This window comes from Bubalus kerabau, chromosome 7 (assembly GCF_029407905.1).
Source record: "Bubalus kerabau isolate K-KA32 ecotype Philippines breed swamp buffalo chromosome 7, PCC_UOA_SB_1v2, whole genome shotgun sequence".
NCBI classification, from domain to species: Eukaryota; Metazoa; Chordata; class Mammalia; order Artiodactyla; family Bovidae; genus Bubalus; species Bubalus kerabau.
The window spans coordinates 91,356,794-91,378,460 of NC_073630.1; the positions used below are offsets into that span (position 1 = coordinate 91,356,794).

At 35.0% G+C, this 21,667-nt stretch overlaps 1 protein-coding gene across 1 annotated transcript in view; it reads right to left on the reverse strand.

The window, feature by feature from the left end:
* The window catches only part of GC (GC vitamin D binding protein), a 198,830-nt gene extending 177,956 nt beyond the window's left edge, over nt 1-20,874 (reverse strand). The window contains exons 1-2 of the mRNA XM_055587417.1: nt 20,771-20,874; nt 18,287-18,365 (exon numbers count right to left, since the gene is read on the reverse strand). Of these exons, the coding sequence (XP_055443392.1) occupies nt 18,287-18,365; nt 20,771-20,874 (183 nt within the window). The remainder of the gene's footprint in view (nt 1-18,286; nt 18,366-20,770) is intronic.
* Between the last annotated feature and the right edge of the window lie 793 nt (nt 20,875-21,667).

Sequence of the window (21,667 nt, forward strand, 5' to 3'; positions counted from 1 at the left end):
ACTTCTCACTTTTTGTCAAAAATCAGTTGATCATTTATTTGTGGGCTTGTTTATCTTGTTTTCATTGATATACTTGTCTTTATATTAATATCACATTTCTTGATTACTATAGATTCATAATGTTTTCAAATTAGATAGTATTAGTTTTCCAAATTTGTTCTTTGCTCAGTTGTTTTGGTTATATTAGGCTCTTTGCATTTCTATCTGAATTTTAGAATCAATTTATTGTCTACCAAAAATAGTGCTTGCTAGGATTTTTAATTAGGATTTAGTTGACTCTATAGATAAATTTAGGGACAATTGACATTTTCACATTATCCACTCATGAACACAGCATATTTCTCCATTTCAGTACTTTTAAATTTCTTTTTAAACAATGTTTTGTAGTTTTCAGTGTGCATATATTATACATTTTAGTTGCTAAGTCATGTCCGACTCTTTTGCAACCCCATGGATGGTAGCCGGCAAAGTTCCTCAGTCCATGGGATTTCCTAGGCAAAAATACTGGAGTGGCTGCCATTTCCTTCTCCAGGGGTTTTTCCCAGCCTAGGCATCTAACCCATGTCTCCCACATTGGGAAGCAGGTTCTTTATCGCTGAGCCACCAAGGAAGCCCTCATTAAATTTAGGAGCTTTTTTATAGATTCCATTGGATTTTGTATACATACAATCATGTTGTCTTTAAAGAGCTTTTTTACTATTTTCTTTCCAAAATGAGTATCTTTTTTCCCTCTCCTTTGTCTTGGCTAATTGCATTGGGGAGATCTTCCAGTATAATGTTGAATAGAACTTGCCTTGTTCCTCATATTAGGGACAAACATTCAGTCAATGACATGAACTATTAACATTAAGTGATGGCAATTTTTCATGTTGAGAATCTTCCTTTGCATTCCTAGTATGCTGAAGAGTTTTTAAATCCAAGAATGTGTAAATGGATTTTGTCAAATGCTTTTTCTTCTTCTATTAAGATGATCATATTGTTTTCTTTAAAAGTTTGTTTATATGGCAAACTGCATTGATTTTCAGTTAAACCATTCCTCAGATAAGACCCATAGAGGCATTTGGATATATTACTCTTTATTATTAAATATTTTTGCATTTATAATAGATGCTGTTCTATAGTTTTCCTGTAATTACTTTGTCTAATTACTAAAGTGGCCTTGTAGAATGAGTTAGGAAGTGTTACTTCCTCTTAATTTTCTGCAAGAGTTTTTGTAGAATTGGTATCACTTTTTTCTTAAGTATTTTGTGTAATTCATGAGTGAAGTCACCTGAAGTTTTCTTTGTGGGGATGTTTCTAAGTAGAACTTCAATTCCTTTTAGAGATATAGAATTATTCAAGTTATTCTTATTTAAGGTTGGGTAGTTTATGTCTTTAAAGAGATTTTCCCATTACATCTAATTGTCAAAATTATTGGCATTAACTTTTTCATAATAATTTCTTGTTAAATGTTTCATGCCTGTGGATATATAGTGTTGTCCCCTCTCTAACTGATATTGCTGATCTTTGTCTTCTCTTTTTCTTTATCCCTCTGATTAGAAATATATGAATTTTATTGATTTACAAGCCAGTATTTGATTTCATTGAGTTTCTCTATTTTTACTGTCTTTTAAATGTAATCAGTTACTGCTCTTACTTCCTTTCTTCTCCTTACTTTGGTTTTAATTTGTTTTCCTTTCTCAAAATTTTAAAGATAGAAGTGTTAATCATTGATTTTTTTCAGTCTTTCTTCTTTTCTAATAATAAAAGCACTAATGCAATCATTTTTCTCTCTGAACACTGATTTTGGAGCATCTGCCAACTTTTGTTAGAAATAAAATCAAGTCTGCTTACCTCTGATTTCCTCATGGACTTGTGGGTTATTTAGAAGTGTGTTTAATTGATAAATATTGAGGGCTTTTCTGAATACCTTTTCTAAAATTTGGATTTCTAGTTTAATTCTGCTGTGTTTATGATTTCAGTACTTTGAGATCTATTGAATTATTTTATGGCTTAGAATATGTGTTATCATAGTAAATGTTTTGTGTGTAGTTGAAAATAATGCCTGTTCTGCTCTTGTTGGCTTGAGAGTTCTTTGATTGTTAATCAGATCCAGCTAGTTGATAGTATTGTTCATAAAAATAAGATGAGAAATTCTATTGTCATCCTTATATTTGTTTCTCTGTACCTGGATCATCAAAAAAGCAAGAGAGTTTCAGAAAAACATCTATTTCTGCTTTATTGACTATGCCAAAGCCTTTGACTGTGTGAATCACAATAAACTGTGGAAAATTCTGAAAGAGATGGAAATACCAGACCACCTGACCTGACTCTTGAGAAACCTGTATGCAGGTCAGGAAGCAACAGTTAGAACTGGACATGAAACAACAGACTGGTTCCAAATAGAAAAAGGAGTCCGTCAAGACTGTATATTGTCACCATGCTTATTTAACTTCTATGCAGAGTACATCATGAGAAATGCTGGGCTGAAGGAAGCACAAGCTGAAATCAAGATTGCCAGGAGAAATATCAATAACCTCAGATATGCAGATGACACCACCCTTATGGCAGAAAGTGAAGAACTAAAAAGCCTCTTGATGAAAGTGAAAGTGGAGAGTGAAAAAGTTGGCTTAAAGCTCAAGATTCAGAAAACTAAGATCATGGCATCCAGTCCCGCCACTTCATGGCAAATAGATGGGGAAACAATGGAAACAGTGTCAGACTGTATTTTGGGTACTCCAAAATCACTGCAGATGGTGATTGTAGCCATAAAATTAAAAGATTCTTACTCCTTGGAAGGCAAGTTATGACCAACCTAGATAGCATATTAAAAAGCAGAGACATTACTTTGTCAACAAAGGCCTGTCTAGTCAAGGCTATGGTTTTTCCATAGTCATGTATGGATGTGAGAGTTGGACTATAAAAAAGCTGAGCACCTAAGAATTGATGCTTTTGAACTGTGGTGTTAGAGAAGACTCTTCAGAGTCCCTTGGACTGCAAGGAGATCCAACCAGTCCATCTTAAAGGAAATCAGTCCTAAGTGTTCATTTGAAGGACTGATGCTGAAGCTGTAACTCCAATACTTTGGCCACCTGATGCGAGGAACTGACTCATTTGAAAAGATCCTGATGCTGGGAGAGATTGAGGGCAGGAAGAGAAGGGGACAACAGAGGATGAGATGGTTGGATGGCATCACCAACTTAATGGACATGGGTTTGGGTAGACTCTGGCAGTTGGTGATGGATAAGGAGGCCTGGTGTGCTGCAGTTCATGGGATTGCAAAGAGTCAGGCATGACTGAGGACTGCACTGAAAATTGACTATGTTTGACTGCTTTTAAGATGTTTGCATTTTTAATTTCTTCCAGCAATCTGTCATGTGCCCTAATATGATTTACATTTATCCTTTATGTAGTTTGACCAGTTTTTGGCCTGTGGGTTTATCCTTTTCATAAAGTTTTGAACTTTTTTGAAATTTTTAAAATATTTATCCTGTCCATCCACTGTCTCTCCTCCTGGGATCCCATTTATATGTACATTATTCTATTTAATATTGTCAAACATGTCACTAAACTCTGCTCATTTTTCTTTTTCTCATTCTGCTACATTTTTGAGTGGTTTCTGTTATTACATATTCAAGTTCAGTGATTTTTCTTTTTCTTTTCTAATATGTTGTATTCAGTTGCTCAGTTGTGTACGACTCTGCGGATCCATGGACTGTACGTAGCCTGCCAAGCTTCTCTGCCCAGGGAATTTTCTAGGCAAGGATACTTGAGTGGGGTGACATTTTTACCCCAATATGTTGTTAACCCCATATATTTCTTATTTCAGATATTTTTTCTTTCTAGAAATTCTTTTTGTGTATTTACAATTTTTTTCATTTCTATATTATGCTCATAATTTCTTCATGTTCCTAAATATAGGAAGTATATTTTTCAAAGGATTTTTCAATGTTCTTCTTATCCTTTTTTCTTTATATTTGTTTATTAAGGATAAATATCAATTCATAGATTAGAATAGAGAGTTGAAGGTCAAAGTTCCTTCTTATCCCTCTATTCTGAGTCTTGTTTTGTATTATTGATATTGGTTTTATTTTTTAGAATGTGTTATAATGAATAATACAAGATACACCTGCATAACAAATTTTTAAGTGTACAGTACAGTATTATCTATAAGCACAATGTAGGAAAGCAGATCTCTCTAGAACTTTTTCATCTTGCATAACTGAAATTCTATATGCATTCAACAGCAACTCTTAACTTCCCCCTCTCCCAACTCTTGGCATCCAGCATTGTACTTTATACTTCTATACATTTGACTACTTAATTACTTAATATAAGTGTATAAGTGGTTTATGTCATATTTGTCTTTCTGGGACTGGCTTATTTCAAGTAACATAGTGTTCTAAAGTTTCATCCACACTGTTGAATATGACACAATTTCCTTTCTATAAGGCTGAAAAATATTACATTTTATATATATATAACATTTTCTCTATCCATTCATCTGTCAATGGACATTTAGTTGCTTCTATGTCTTAACTACTGTAAATAATGGTTCAATAAACACAGGAGGGCAAATGTCTCTTTGAGAGCCTGATTTAAATTCTATTGTATAAATATCCAGAAGTAAGGTTGCTGACTCATATAATAATTCTTTAATTTTTGAGGAAACTTCATACTATTTTCCATAACAACTGCACTATTTGCATTCCTACCAACAATGCACAAGAGTCTCAATTTCTCCAAATATTTGTTATATTAAATTTACTTATTTAATTCTTTTGATTCTGGCTACCCAAATTTGTATGAGGTAATATCTCATTGTGGTTTTGATTTGCATCCCTCTGCTGATTAGTGGGAGAAGGCAATGGTACCCCACTCCAGTACTCTTGCCTGGAAAATCCCATGGACGGAGGAGCCGGGTGGGCTGCAGTCCATGGGGTCGCTAAGAGTCGGACACGACTGAGCAACTTCAGTTTCACTCTTCACTTTCATGTATTGGAGAAAGAAATGGCAACCCACTCCAGTGTTCTTGCCTGGGGAATCCCGGGGATGGGGGAGCCTGGTGGGCTGCTGTCTATGGGGTCGCACAGAGTTGGACACGACTGAAGTGACTTAGCAGCAGCAGCTGATTAGTGATAAATATCTTTTCTGGTATATGTAGGCTATTTGCATGCCTTTTTTGTAGAAGTGTCCATCCAAGTCCTGTGCCCATTTTCAAAATTAATTTATTAATTTTAACTATTGAAATGTTTAAGTTCCTTATTTATCTTGGCTACTAACCCTTTATTAGATATGTGGTTTGAAAATACTTTCATTCTATTGGTTGCCTTTTTATTGTGTTGTTTGTGGTACAGCTTTTTGAGATGAAATAAACATACAGTTTACCTCACAGATTCCCAAAGAATCATTGCCTATTATATATTTTTATTGTCAAGAAACATAGAACACAAATATGACAATAATAACAAAAAATCTAGAAGAATCATTAATGGTCTTTGGTCAACAACAGTAACAAACCAGAGCTCAATGTTGCAGGTGGTGTCAACCTACCACTTATTTGTTCCTAGTACATGGCAAGATAAGTGCAGAAACTGACCATAGCATTTAGAAACTTTTATAGAAACTTGACTTTTCTGTGATATAAAAGCTTGTGATCACTTTTTCTAGAAATCTGTTTTTATTGTGTTTTACTAAGGTGTTCTTGAGATAGATTAGAAATTAAAGAAATTGGTCTTTTTCAGCATAGTTTAAGACATACTCATTTCTGTCAGTAACATAGAGCTGATACTCTTATTTTGAAATCAATTATAAATAATTATTTTCTTATTTGGGGAAAATTGTATGACTCTAGGATTACATCACATTCTTGAACTATTATCAAATCCCATTTTGGGACAGCACTTTATCAGAGCAATTCTCCTTTTATCTACATAGATGTTCAGATTCTAGGAGTTCTGGTGTTATGGCCTATGTTTTATATTTACATATTCACATATAACTTTACATCTATGATTGTAATATAGACTTAAAGGACTGTGATTAAACAAGGAAACTAAGAATCTAAAATCATGACATTTCCTTTATTCACTGAATTCTATGGGCAAAACTGTTAAAAGTTGTGTCAGCTTTAGGACACATTTTCTTTTCCATTTTTAAGTTTCTAATATAAAGACACATCCTTTGTTTTATATTAAAGAAAAGTCTTCAGACACTTGGCAGAGGGGTTCACTGTGACATAATTGTCATTGTTTATGTAATACGAACCGTCATTTTAGATACTTGTATTAAATTTCTGTCATATTTTTCTTAAATGTGACACCTTAATTTGTACTTGAAATATCTTTAAAATTATTCTCTGATGCAGAGAAATGAAAAGATATTGTGTACACAAGGGTTATGTATCACAGAAATTGCAGTTAAAGACAGTGAAACTTGTCAAATCTATCAGAAAAAAATCTGGGATTTTCAATAGTAAATTGTTCATTATGCCTTAAAATTATGCTACCAGCTTGAATAGAAATACAGCACAGATTACAAAAAGAGTATTTAAAAATTTTATTCAGAATAACTGGAACTGTGCTACTTTAAGTAGCCAGCCTGCTACTGGCTGTTACCAGTTTCAAAATTATAAGGAGTTTGCGCTAAAATGTAAATCAAAACACTTGCTATGTATAAATGAAAACAGTGTGCTTAAGGACACAGATACTTTACACTCTGACACAGCTTATTATTTGCTTGTAAGCTGATCAGACTTTAAGTAGGATGGGTTTAGATTCCTATCTGTTAGGAATGTTTTAAACTCTAACAGACTCTCTGATTAACATATCTCCTCCGGCAAGGGAAACAAAAGCAAAAATAAATAAATGGGACTATATTGAACTAAAAAGCTTTTGCACAGAGAGGAAACTATCAAAATGAAAAGGCTGGCTGCTTCACAGGAGAAGATATTTGCAAATGATATATCCAGTAAGGGGCTAAAATCCAAAATATATGAAGAATTCACATGACTCAACATCTAAAAAACAAACAACCTGATTAAAAAATGGACAGAGAATGTGACAAACATTTCTCCAGAGAAGACATATATTTAGGCAACAGGCACATGAAAAGATGCTCAGTGGCACTAATCATCAGGGAAATGAAAGAACACACTCATATATCACCTCACACCTGTCAGAACTGTTATAAAAAACAGCAGCATATAACAAGTGTTGATGCAGTTGTGGAGAAAAGGGGACTCACACACTGTTGGTGGGAATGTAATTTGGTACAGCCACTATAGAAAAAAGTATTCAGTTCAGTTCAGTTCATTTCAGTCGCTCAGTTGTGTCGAACTCTTTGCGACCCCATGAATTGCAGCACACCAGGCCTCCCTGTCCATCTACCATATGACCCTGCAATTCCATTCCTGGATATTTACCTAAAAAAACAAAAACACTAATTAGAAAAGATATATGTCTATACCTCTATTCCTTCCCTGCAAATAGGTTCATCAGTACCATTTTTCTAGATTTCATCCATATGTGTTAATATACGATATTTGTTTTACTCTCTCTGACTTACTTTACTCTATATGACAGGCTCTAGGTTCATCCACCTCACTAAAACTGACTCACATTTGTTCCTTTTTAAGGCTGAGTAATACTCCATTGTATATATTCCATCTTCTTTATCCATTTATCTGTCAGTGGACATCTGGGCTTCTTCCATGTCCTCATTGTTGTAATTAATGCTTCAGTGAACATCGGGGTACATGTGTCTTTTTGAGTTATGGTTTAGACTTGTGGACACAGCGTGGGGAGGAAACTGGGGTATGGATTGAGAGATTAGCATTGATATATATATACTACCATGTGTAAAACAGATAGCTTGCAGGATACTGTTGTACAGCACAGGAAGCTCAGCTTGGTGCTCTGTCATGACTTAAATGGATGCAATGGGGGTGAAGGTGGGAGGGAGACTCAAGGGGGAGCAGATATATGTATACATATGGCTGAATTATGACGATGTACTACAGAAACTAATGTAACATTGTAAACAATTATATTCCAATAAAAAAGAAAAGATACATGTACCTCTGTTGATTGTAGCATTATTTACAACAGCTAAGATATGGAAGCAACATATGTACCATCAACAGAGGAATGGATAAAGAAGACATGGCAGGTATATTTATATATTATAATATATATTACTCAACTTTAATTTATCAAATAGTCTGTTCAAAAAATATCCTTTCTGCACATAACAAGAAATCCAGAAGTAGGTAGATAATTGTTTGTGGTATTGGTATCAACGAAACTACTCAACAAATCCAAGCTGTTTTTTTCTTCTTTATCATCCTTAGTATGTGGACCTTCTGTCCTCATATTGTCATCTATGATCATAAGATGTTTACAGTCAAGTAAGTAAAATACAGTCAATTGCATTTGTCCTTTTAATGAGGAAAGTGAAATTTTTTTTTTTTCCAGAATACTCCTACAGATATCATCTTGACTCTCATTGGACAGAGCTTGAAACATGACAGAGTTAGCTGCAAGAGTAGATGAAAACTCTAATATATGGCAGACATAAGAGTTTTCAGGATTGGTATAATAATTAGGTTATGCTGAATTAGCATATAACTCCAACCTCTCAATGACTTGATATAACATAAATTTACTTGGTGCCTACACAAAATGTGATAACTCAGTGCAGCTCTTTTCCATGTGGTGACTTCATGATCTAGGCTGGTCTGATTTTAGGGCTAATGGCTAAAGGGTACTGTTCTAGCGTCTCTTTGCTCTCCTGCTCTCCTAAGCTGCTTTGTGTGTTCACTAAAGTCAGTGTGTTTGTATGCAGATCTGTTTATGTAGCTTATATTTTTATTTATCTGGTAATTTAGTTAAAATTCTATGTAAAATAATATTTAAAAAGGTTGTTTATTGAAACTCAATTGAATGTTTTTGGAAGAAGTGATAAGGGGGAAATCACTAACAATTACTCTAAATTAGGTGTAAGAAGCCAAAGAAATTGAAAAGGATTCTGAACTCAGGTTTTTTCATAAGTGTCATCAATTTGTTGCTCCACTTAAAAAAATGAAATTTGAAATTATAGACAATATATTGCAAAGTTAAATTATTCAATATAGACGCATCAACATGGATCGCCAGAGTTAAGCTTAAGGAAATGCTATGGGCTTATATTTAAAGAAAAGACTTCTATTTTATTTGCCAAATATTCATCACAATTCAATTCGAGATTCTTGACCTTTGCAATGGAAAAAATTTTTTTTCTGTTTTTCAGTCTTTGCATTGATTCCGTTTGGTTTCATAATGGAGTGGAGTAAAAATAGATTTTACCACCACTGTTAACTGAATACTTGGCTGCATTTTAAAGGTATTAAAAAAAAGTCAAATTGATTGTGATACCTGATTTGCTTTCCCTTGAGAGGTAGAAAATTAGAATGAGAAATGAGATTTTATCAATGATTGCAGAAACCAAACAAAATAATAAAATATAAACTGTGGCTACCATTTTCTAATATCGTGATTTTTTTCCCCTATTTATCTCTTTGCCCACTTAATTCAATATGTTAGTTGAATATCCAGATCTTGACTTTTTTACCAACAGTCTTCAGTTCTTCTGGTCTCTGTCTATTCTACAAATCATTTTGAGTTCTATGTACTGTACTCTGAATACCTAGCTCAAGAAAGCTTGCCTTAAGGGAATACATAATCAAAACATTGAGAAAAATATTAACTATAAGGATAAAACTATAAGCTCTTTATTTATTGCAGAGAATACTTTTCTAGGTCAAAGCCCTTATAATTGCTTTCTCCCTGTCTGTTTTGTTCACAGAGGTGTACTGTGTTTCTCTGATTCCTGTCCACTGCTGCATGTTCATATTTCTTATTTTTCAGCTTTTGGATGAGACTGCTTCCTTCAGACATCTCTCATACTAACGTTTATCCTGCAGTTCAGTTCAGTTCAGTCGCTCAGTCATGTCCGACTCTTTGCAACCCAATGAATCGCAGCACGCCAGGCCTCCCTGTCCATCACCAACTCCTGGAGTTCACTCAAACTCACGTCCAAGGAGTCGGTGATGCCATCTAGCCATCTCATCCTCTGTCGTCCCCTTTTCCTCTTGCCCCCAATCCCTCCCAGAATCAGAGTCTTTTCCAATGAGTCAACTCTTCACATGAGGTGGCCAAAGTACTGGAGTTTCAGCTTTAGCATCATTCCTTCCAAAGAAATCCCAGGGATGGACTCCTTTAGAATGGACTGGTTGGATCTCCTTGCAGTCCAAGGGACTCTCAAGAGTCTTCTCCAACACCACAGTTCAAAGGCATCAATTCTTCGGTGCTCAGCTTTCTTCACAGTCCAACTCTCACATCCATACATGACCATTGGAAAAACCACAGCCTTGACTAGACGGACCTTTGTTGCCAAAGTAATGTCTCTGCTTTTGAATATGCTGTCTAGGTTGGTCATAACTTTTCTTCCAAGGAGTAAGCATCTTTTAATTTCATGGCTGCAGTCACCATCTGCAGTGATTTTGGAGCCCAGAAAAATAAAGTCTGCCACTGTTTCCACTGTTTCCCCATCTATTTGCCATGAAGTGATGGGACCAGATGCCATGATCTTTATTTTCTGAATGTTGAGCTTTAAGCCAACTTTTTCACTCTCCACTTTCACTTTCATCAAGAGTCTTTTTAGTTCCTCTTCACTTTCAGCCATAAGGGTGGTGTCATCTGCATATCTGAGGTTATTGATATTTTTCCTGGCAATCTTGATTCCAGCTTGTGCTTCTTCCAGCCCAGCATTCCTCATGATATACTCTGCATAGAAGTTAAATAAGCAGGGTGACAATATACAGCCTTGACGTACTCCTTTTCCTATTTGGAACCAGTCTGTTGTGTCATGTCCAGTTCTAACTGTTGCTTCCTGACCTGCATATAGGTTTCTCAAGAGGCAGGTCAGGTGGTCTGCTATTCCCATCTTTTTCAGAATTTTTCACAGTTTATTGTGATCCACACAGTCGAAGGCTTTGGCATAGTCAATAAAGCAGAAATAGATGTGTTTCTGGAACTCTCTTGCTTTTTCCATGATCCAGCGGATATTGGCAATTTGATCTCTGGTTCCTCTGCCTTTTCTAAAACCAGCTTGAACATCTGGAAGTTCACGGTTCACGTATTGCTGAAGCCTGGCTTGGAGAATTTTGAGCATTACTTTACTAGCGTATGAGATGAGTGCAATTGTGCAGTAGTTTGAGCATTCTTTGGCATTGCCTTTCTTTGGGATTGGAATGAAAACTGACCTTTTCCAGTCCTGTGGCCACTGCTGAGTTTTCCAAATTTGCTGGCATATTGAGTGCAGCACTTTCACAGCATTATCTTTCAGGATTTGAAATAGCTCAACTGGAATTCTATCACCTCCACTAGCTTTATTCATAGTGATGCTTTCTAAGGGCCACTTGACTTCACATTCCAGGATGTCTGGCTCTAAGTGAGTGATCATACCATCGTGACTATCTGGGTCGTGAAGATCTTTTTGTACAGTTCTTCTGTGTATTCTTGCCATCTCTTCTTAATATCTTCTGCTTCTGTTAGGTCCATACCATTTCTGTCCTTTATCGAGCCCATCTTTGCATGAAATGTTCCCTTGGTATCTCTAATCTTCTTGAAGAGATCTCTAGTCTTTCCCATTCTGTTGTTTTCCTCTATCTCTTTGCATTGATTGCTAAGGAAGGCTTTCTTATCTCTTCTTGCTATTCTTTGGAACTCTGCATTCAGATGCTTGTATCTTTCCTTTTCTCCTTTGCTTTTTGCTTCTCTTCTTTTCACAGATATTTGTAAGGCCTCCTCAGACAGCCATTTTGCTTTTTTGCATTTCTTTTCCATGGGGATGGTCTTGATCCCTGTCTCCTCTACAATGTCGCAAACCTCCATCCATAGTTCATCACGCACTCTATCTATGAGATCTAGTCCCTTAAATCTATTTCTCACTTCCACTGTATAATCATAAGGGATTTTATTTAGGTCATCCCTGAATGGTCTAGTGGTTTTCCCTACTTTCTTCAATTTAAGTCTGAATTTGGCAATAAGGAGTTCATGATCTGAGCCACAGTCAGCTCCTGGTCTTGTTTTTGTTGACTGTATAGAGCTTCTCCATCTTAGGCTGCAAAGAATATAATCAATCTGATTTCGGTGTTGACCATCTGATGATGTCCATGTGTAGTCTTCTCTTGTGTTGTTGGAAGAGGGTGTTTGCTATGACCAGTGCATTTTCTTGGCAAAACTCTATTAGTCTTTGCCCTGCTTCATTCTGTATTCCAAGGCCAAATTTGCTTATTACTCCAGGTGTTTCTTGACTTCCTACTTTTGCATTCCAGTCCCCTATAATGAAAAGGACATCTTTTTGGGGTGTTAGTTCTAAAAGGTCTTGGAGGTCTTCATAGAACCGTTCAACTTCAGCTTCTTCAGCGTTACTGGTTGGGGCATAGACTTGGATTACTGTGATATTGAATGGTTTGCCTTGGAAACGAACAGAGATCATTCTGTCATTTTTGAGATTGCATCCAAGTACTGCATTTTGGACTCTTTTGTTGACCATGATGGCCACTCCATTTCTTCTGAGGGATTCCTGCCCACAGTAGTAGATATAATGGTCATCTGAGTTAAATTCACCCATTCCAGTCCATTTTAGTTCGCTGTTTCCTAGAATGTTGACGTTCACTCTTGCCATCTTAAATTGTATATATTACCATTTATCAATTGTATTGATAAATTATACATATTACCATTTATCAATTTTTTCACTGTTACTATTTTGAACATTATGCCCTCTTTCTATTCATTATTAGGCTTACCTAGAAATTCTAAGGTACATCCTCTACTTATTGTTGTTGTTGAGTCATTCAGCCTTGTCTGACTCTTCTTGACCTCTTGGACTGCAGAATGCCAAGCTTTTCTGTCCTTCACTATCTTCTGGAATTTGCTTAAGCTCATTTCCATTAATTTGGTGATTCCATCCATCCACCCATCTCATCCTCTGTCACCCACTTCTCCTCCTACCTTCGATATTTCCCAGCAGCAGGGTCTTTTCCAATCAGTTGGCTCTTTGCATCAGGTGGCCAAAGATTGGAGCTTCAGTTTCAGCATCAGTCCTTCCAATGAATATTCAGGGTTGATTTCCTTTAGAATTGACTGGTTTAATCTCCTTGCTATCCAAGGGACCCTCAAGAGTGTTCTCCAGCACCACAGTTCAAAAACCAATTCTTCAGCGATCAGCCTTATTTATGGTCCAACTCTGACATCCATACATGACTACTGGAAAAGCCATAGCTTTGAGTTTATGGACTTTTGTTTGCAAAGTGATGTCTCTGCTTTTTAATACACGGTCTAGGTTTTCTTTCAAGAAGCAAATGTCTTTTAATTTCATGACTGCAGTCACCATCTGCAGTATTTTGGAGCCTAAGAAAATAAAATCTACCACCATTTCCATTTTTTTCCCCATCTATTTGCCATGAAGCAATGGGATTGGATGCCATGATCTTAGCTTACTGAATATTAAGTTTTAAGACAGCTTTTTTTAAAAAAGCCACCTTTACTTATTAAAATATAATAATAATTTTACCCTTATTAAAGAATAAAAAGACCATAGCACATTAATTACATTTATTCCTCTACTGATTTGCATGATATCTTCGACCTGTATTTTATAAACTTCCAAATATGTCATTCATCATTGCTGTTTAAGGTTCATGTCCTTTTAGTTTAGCCACATATACAACAATGTTGGAGGCTTTTTGTTTTTTCCTGAATCTCTGAATTTCCAGTTGATTTTTTCCCCTTGCTTGTGGTATCCTTTATGAATTACTCTAGACTGTGTTTGCTGATGGCAAATCCAAATTTTCTTATAAAAAAGTTTATTTTACTTAGTCATTAAAGGATATTTTTTGCAATTCATATAATTCTAGGTTGTTAGAATTTTGTTTTGCTGCAGAAAATTTGATGATATAATTTCACTATTTGCTGGTTTCTTTTGTTTCAGTTGAGAAGTCAACTGTCAATATGTCACAGTTTTTTAAAATTAGTTTTTCTGTTAGTCTTGCAGCTTTTTCTTCTGCTTCATCTTTGATTTCTTGTAGTTTCACTGTGATGCTTCTATGCTTAAATTTCTTGTTATTTATGCTGCAAGTTCCAGAATTCTGTACTGACATTTTTCACCACTCTAAAATATTTTTCAAAATTTTTATTACCAAATATGCTCTATTTTTCTTTTTTAAAGTAGGATTTAAGTTAAAACATTATAGAACTTCTATTTAATTTTATGTCATTTTAACTTAGCTTTTTGCATTTTCTATTTTTGTGGTTCTTAATTTCATGTTCACAAATTCTCTTCAGTTGTTTTTTAATATTTTTTTATATTTTATATATATATATATTTTTATTTTTTAACTTTACAATATTGTATTGGTTTAGCCTTGCATGAGTAATTAATTTCAATCATATTCTCAGTCTTACAATTTATATTATTTTTCTTAATATTTGTCACTTAAAATATTAAAGAATAGTTAATTTATAATATTTGTTAGTTTCAGCTATACAGAAAAGTGATTCAGTGATATATATATATATATTCAGATTATTTTCCATTATAAGTAGTTAAAAGATATTGAATATAGCTCCCTGTGCTATACAGTAAATCCTTGTTGTTTATCTATTTTATATGTAGTAGTTTGTATCTGTTAACCCATACTTCTAATTTATCCCAGCTCCCCTCTTCTTCCCTTCAGTAACCACTAGTGTGTGTGTTCTGTCTGTGAGTCTGTTTCTGTTTTGCATAGAGATTCATTTGTATTATTTTTTAGATGCCATATTTAAGTGATATCATGTAATATTTGTCTTTCTTTGACTTACTTGACTTAGTATGATATTCTCTGTATCCATCCATGTTGCTGCAGATGGCAATATTTCATTCTTTTTTATGCCTGAATAACATTCCATTGTATTTAAATATCACATTTTCTTTTTTGGTCTGTTTATGGACACTCAGGTTGCTTCTTGTCTTGGCTATTATAAAATATTGCTGCTATGAACATTGGGGTGCATGCATCTTTTTGCATTACTGTTTTCATTTTTTCTGGATATATACCCAGGAGTGGAATTGGTGGGTCATACAGTAGTTCTATTTTTAGGTTTTTAAGGAACTTCCATACTGTTCTTCATAGTAGGGGCACCAATTTACGTTCCCACCAACAGTGTACAAGAATTCCCTTTTTTCCACATCTTCTCCAGCATTTATTATTTACAAACTTTTTGATGATAGCCATCCTGACAGGTGTGAGGTGATACCTCATTGTAGTTTTGACTTGCATTTCTCTAATAATTAGTGGTGCCAAGGATTGTTTCATGTGCCTGTTGGCCATTTGTAGGTTCTTTGGAGAAATGTCTATTTAGGTCTCCTGCCTATTTTTTGATTGGGTTGTTTGTTTCTTTTTGATATTAAGTTGTATGAGCTGTATATATATTTTGGATATTACCATTTATCATTGCATCATTTGCATATTTTCTCCCATTCCTTAGAAGCTCTTTTCATTTTGGTGATAGTTTCCTTCCCTGTGCAAAAGCTTTAAGCTTGATTAGGTCGCATTTGCTTAGTTTTGCTTTTCTTTTACTTTGGAAGATTAAGAATATATTGCTATGATTTATGTCCAAGAATGTTTTACGTTATCTTCTAGGAGTTTTATGGTGTCAAATCTTATATTTTTAAGTCTTTAAACTAACTTGAGTTTATTTTTGTATATGGTGTGAGAGAGTACTCTAATTTCATTGATTTACATGTGTCTATTGAGCTTTCCCCCCTGTTTATTTAACTTATATGAAGAGTACATCATGAGAAACGCTGGACTGGAAGAAACACAAGCTGGAATCAAGATTGCCGGGAGAAATATCAATAACCTCAGATATGCAGATAACACCAGCCTTATGGCAGAAAGTGAAGAGGAACTCAAAAGCCTCTTGATGAAAGTGAAAGTGGAGAGTGAAAAAGTTGGTTTCAAGCTCAACATTCAGAAAACGAAGATCATGGCATCCGGTCCCACCACTTCATGGGAAATAGATGGGGAAACAGTGGAAACAGTGGCAGACTTTATTTTTCTGGGCTGCAAAATCACTGCAGATGGTGACTGCAGCCATGAAATTAAAAGATGCTTACTCCTTGGAAGGAAAGTTATGACCAACCTAGATAGCATATTCAAAAGCAGAGACATTACTTTGCCAACAAAGTTTCGTCTAGTCAAGGCTATGGTTTTTCCTGTGGTCATGTAAGATGTGAGTTGGACTGTGAAGAAGGCTGAGCACCAAAGAATTTTTGCTTTTGAACTGTGGTGTTGGAGAAAACTCTTGAGAGTCCCTTGAACTGCAAGGAGATCCAACCAGTCCATTCTGAAGGAGATCAGCCCTGGGATTTCTTTGGAAGGAATGATGCTAAAGCTGAAACTCCAGTACTTGGGCCACCTCATGCAAAGAGTTGACTTATTGGAAAAGACTCTGATTCTGGGAGGGATTGGGGGCAGGAGGAGAAGGGGACGACAGAGGATGAGATGGCTGGATGGCATCACTGAGTCGATGGACGTGCGTCTGAGTGAACTCCAGGAGTTGGTGATGGACAGGGAGGCCTGGCGTGCTGTGATTCATGGGGTCGCAAAGAGTCGGACACGACTGAGCTTCTGATCTAATCTGATCCGATCTGATTGAGCTTTCCCAGTACCACTAGCTGAAGAGACTGTCTTTTCTCCATTGCATATTTTTGCTTTATTTGTTAAAGATTAATTGATGGTATGAGTGTAGGTTTATAATTTCTGTGCTGTCTATTCTGTTCCATTCATTGATCTATAAATCTGTTTCTGTGCAAGTGCCAAAAATTCTCTTTAGTTGTTAAACCTTGCATTGAGTAATTAATTTCAATCACTATATTCCTCAGTGTTATTATTTATATAATTAAAAAAATTTTATGTCACTTTTTATACTTTCCTGCCAAACTTTTATGTCTCTGGTTCTTTTTTTGTTGTCTCTGGTTTGTTTTCTGATGTCTATGCTGTTATTTTCTTATCATGTCTTGTTTCCTTGCATTTCAATATATCTTTGTTTGTAAAACTTTGCGTTTTTTGGAAAAATCAGTAAAACTTAGGATTTTTATTGGCTATTGCCAGGTACTGGAGAGGCTTTATATTCATATCCATCATATCATCTTTAAATAACATTTTAGGCTTGAGGTTCCTTGGACCACACAATAATTACAAGTGGACTGAAAGTCCTTAAGAGACTGTTTTACTTTCAGATTATCATCACTCTCTGGTGTTCAGAGTCTTATCTAAAATGGCTCATGGTTTATCAAAATCTCCCTTTTAACTTGATACTGGACTTTGATGGATTCCCCTATCCTCCTGAGACTGACTAAAATCTGGCTCAGTTGTATAGCAATTTTTTCTGGATATGCAAATACTGTCAGGACAAATGAAGTTTGGAGCCATGTTTACCTTTCTGAATCTATTCTCTTTTAAGATTTTAGCTTCTTGATTGCTTGCAATCTTGTTAACAATTGAAGAGGATGTATTTCTTATACTGCTTAACAGAAAGGGAATTTAAATTATTAATATCTTTTCTTTAATTCATTCATGTTAGAATCTTTGTCTTGGTTCTAACAACTCTAGCTATGTGTTACATCAATTAAGATATTTTTGATCAATTTTTTAATGTTTCCCAATTTTATTGTTTCAATTTTTGTGTTTATTGAATCTTGGCATTGAATCCATTGTATTGTTGAATGGACTGAATCCATTGCTTATTGAATCCATTGAATCTTTATTTTCTATTGCACCAATTTCTGCTGTTTTCCATAGTTTCTTTATTTATATATTTTAGAGATTTATTTTCAAATTATTTAGCCTTTTCTAATTTATGAATTTAAAGTAATAATTTGTTGCTTTAGTTGCTTTAAAGCCATTAGTTTATAAATGATTTATTTTTGTCATTCAGTTCTAAAAAATTATAGTTCTCTTAAGATTTATTTAGTGGCATGGTTTTATTTAGTAGTATCTTTGTAACATATTGCTATAGTCCATGGGGTCACAAAGTCAGACATGACTGAGTGACTAACACACATACTTGTAACATACATGAAATAGAATAGTATAGTGAATCCCCATGGACCATCACCCAGATTCAATAATTACCAACTTTGTCAATCATGTTCAAATACCCCTTAGTTTTTCACTTTCACTGGATTATTTTGAAGCAAACATAAGATTTGAACTCACTTCATTCTTAAATACTTCTGTCTGAAATTCAAAAGATACAGACTCTTTTTTAATAACAATCAGAATGTTATTATCACAGCTAAAAGTTTAACGAAAGTATCTTAAATTATCAAATAGTGCTGAATCTTCCCTATTGTCTCACATTTTCCCTTACAAATTGCCTTGCTTGAATCAATATTCAAACATAGTTCACACGTTGTGTTTGGTTGATGAGACTCATATCTCTTAATCTATTTATTCTCTCCCCTTTTTCTTCCTTTCAACACATTTGTAAAAAGAAATAGGTATTTGTCCAGTGTAACTCCCCATGTTCTGTATTTTGCTAATTGCAAAATCTGTGTCTGGTATTAATATTTCCAATAAGCTGGTAATTAGTTCTGGAGGCTTTATAAGATTTAATTTACTTCAGAGTACATCAACTATGGTGTGTATTTCATGTTTCATCACATTAGGAAGTACATAAAGTGTGATTATCTCTTGAAAACATTAAAAATGATCAAAGAATTCATTTTCATAAAGTCTTTCATCTGCTTTTCAATGGTTTTTAGCAGCCACTGACCATCATTACATAGGTCTCATATTTCACTAGATCTTACAAAATGGTAGTTTTCTAAATATAACACTTCTTTTAGCACTTTCTAGCACTCCTTCTAGCCTTCTAGCACTTTTTATATTGTAATTCTATCAATTATTTGGTGACCCTGTTACAATTTGTAGGATAGACAGCACAAATGCTTAATATTTTCCTTTTATTTATCAGTTTTAGAATAATAATTTGATTCCTTATCACCCCCAAAGGTGAATGGTAAACTTTAAAAATGGATCATTTTGAACTTGTGAATTTTAATATATCTGATGTGCTACAATTCACTGTAGCTATTCTTTTTTCCCTAGCTGATTTTGGTGAAACTGCTGCTCTGTTGCAAACTGCCTCATTTCACCTAGCAGTGGAAGTTCTGATTCTTTTTTAATGTAAACTCTACTTTGAAAAATAACATATGCATATAAGTCTACAAATCATAAGTATATATTTTAGTTATTTCAAGCAGCATCTCTTACATTTGGTAGTAGTATTTCTAGGGGAACTTGTCCTGCCTTCTAACACCATAGCTTACTTTTGAGGATTTCTTACATTAGTATAAATGGCTGCATATAGTATGTACTCTTTGTACTTCCTTTATTCTACATTAAGTTTGTGAAATTCATCTCTGTTACTTTACATAAAAAGTTTGTTCATCCTTATTTTTGTATAATATTCCATGTATGGATTAAGCCACTTTTTATTTACCCATTCTATCTTGATGAGTTTTTGGGTTATCCTCAGGTTTTGGTTATAAGAATAGTGTTTCTATGGACATTCTTGTACAAGTCTTAATGAGCATATGTACTCATTGGAGACATCCCTATGAGTGGAATTTCTGATTTATAGGATATGTGTATATATATATGTGTGTGTGTGTGTGTGTGTGTGTGTGTGTGTGTATAGTATAATAGATACGTATGCATATGTACATATATTAATATATATTTTAGTCATAGTACATATTGCAGTTTTCCAGAATAGTCATGCCAGTTTTATTCTTTTTGATACTTAAATTGTCTCATCTTTGTCTAGGGGAAGCTCCTACATTGGAACACACACACACAATATTTTCAGGAAAATAGTACCAGTTTTGCTTTTAGCAATATGATTATTGAACTCAACTTAAGATTTTCTTTTCCACAAAATATATCACAGTGGAGATACACAGTTTTAAACTAACTTGAGATATTTCTCTCTGTCATTATGCTATCAACTAGGCACACTGATCCGTTTGTTTCATCTTTTCGTTTCAAATTCACTTCTTTCATTATGATTTAACTTTATTTTTAATCTTATAAGAATATTTTCAAAATTTCTGCAGCTATGGCTTTTAAAGTATTTTGTTAGTGACTTCTAAAGTAAGTTGCACTTGAGCAGAAAATGAGTTGTGTGTAACATGTAAAAGTTCGTCCATTTAGAAAATGTTTCTCGCATTTTAAACATTTTCTAAATGGACAAACTTTTACATGTTACACACAACTTATTTTCTGCTCAAGTGCAACTTACTTTAGAAGTCACTAACAAAATACTTTAAAAGCCATATTCTGATTCTTTGGAGTAGTATTTTACAGTTGTTCATTAGATCAAACTTATAAATGGTATTGTTCAAATTTTCTCTATCGTTTCTAAGAAGTGAGAGATTTTCCCAGACTGATTCCCTTCAGCTGACCAACTACAGAGGACTTTGCCTCTATGCAAAGCTTCTCATAAACCAAGTAAAGCCAACTGCTTAAGGCAACAGATCCCAGCTAACCACAAAACATGGAGCCCAGCTCCCTGTTAATGCCAAGAAGGAGACTCGTACATACCTAACCATGAACACTAGTGTGGTGAATCCAGCAACTTGCTTCCATTACATAGAGCACTGTCTACTAGTCTTGGATGCTAGCCTCTGATCATACCAAGGGTGTGCTGATTTTCCTCTCAACTGCTTATGCGGGATGTCGGGAGGAACAGCCAGATCCACATCTTCTCCCACTCTATCACTGTTATATCCACCCCACATTTATATCAAAGAAATAATTAAGGCTTCTTTAATGAGCTAGCTTGAAGCCCCATGGCCAAATCATCAGGATCCCTCTGCTGGAGTCTAATATCTGTCAGGTTGCTCTGTGCCATCATCGTGTGACAGGCAATGAGGGCCATGCAAGCCTGCCTTCCTGAGTTTTCTCCCAACGAATGCAACAGAAAACCTTATGTGTCTGCCATCTGGTCATTTGCCCTTGTTCGTGTGACATTACTAATTTATTGCTACCTTATCAATCAATTAACTAAAAATGTTAAGTAAAATATCCTATTAAGACATTGATTAATAAACTCATCTTTAGAGGACATAATCAGGCCAGACCATCATGTCTTAGAGTTCTGGCTCTAAGCCTTTGACAAAGGCAGTCGTAGAGACAGCAGGGGGTTTGGCTCAGTTCCTAGAAGTGAGATTGTTTTCTGCCAGTCTAGCCCCAGAGATTTGCAGAGGTTTTTCAACTGTCTTTCACAAGTCTGGTAGCTTGATGGCTCCAGCTTCAAGTAGTGATCTTTCTCAGATCCACCATTTCCTGCCATACCATTCTGTTCCCCTTTCCCCTCTAGGAATCAAATTCCTTACTGCCTGCTTCTGTATGAACACTCTAGGAGACATACAGACATTCTAAGAAACCCACAGATGAGCTCTTGCCAAGCAATGCTGCTATGGTTTTCTTTTTTATCTCATTTAGCCAACATTTTCATTTCTTTAGAACAGGTTTTTGAAGCAAAATCCCCAAACTCCACATTGCTCTCTCTGAGGATCTTTGGAATACCTA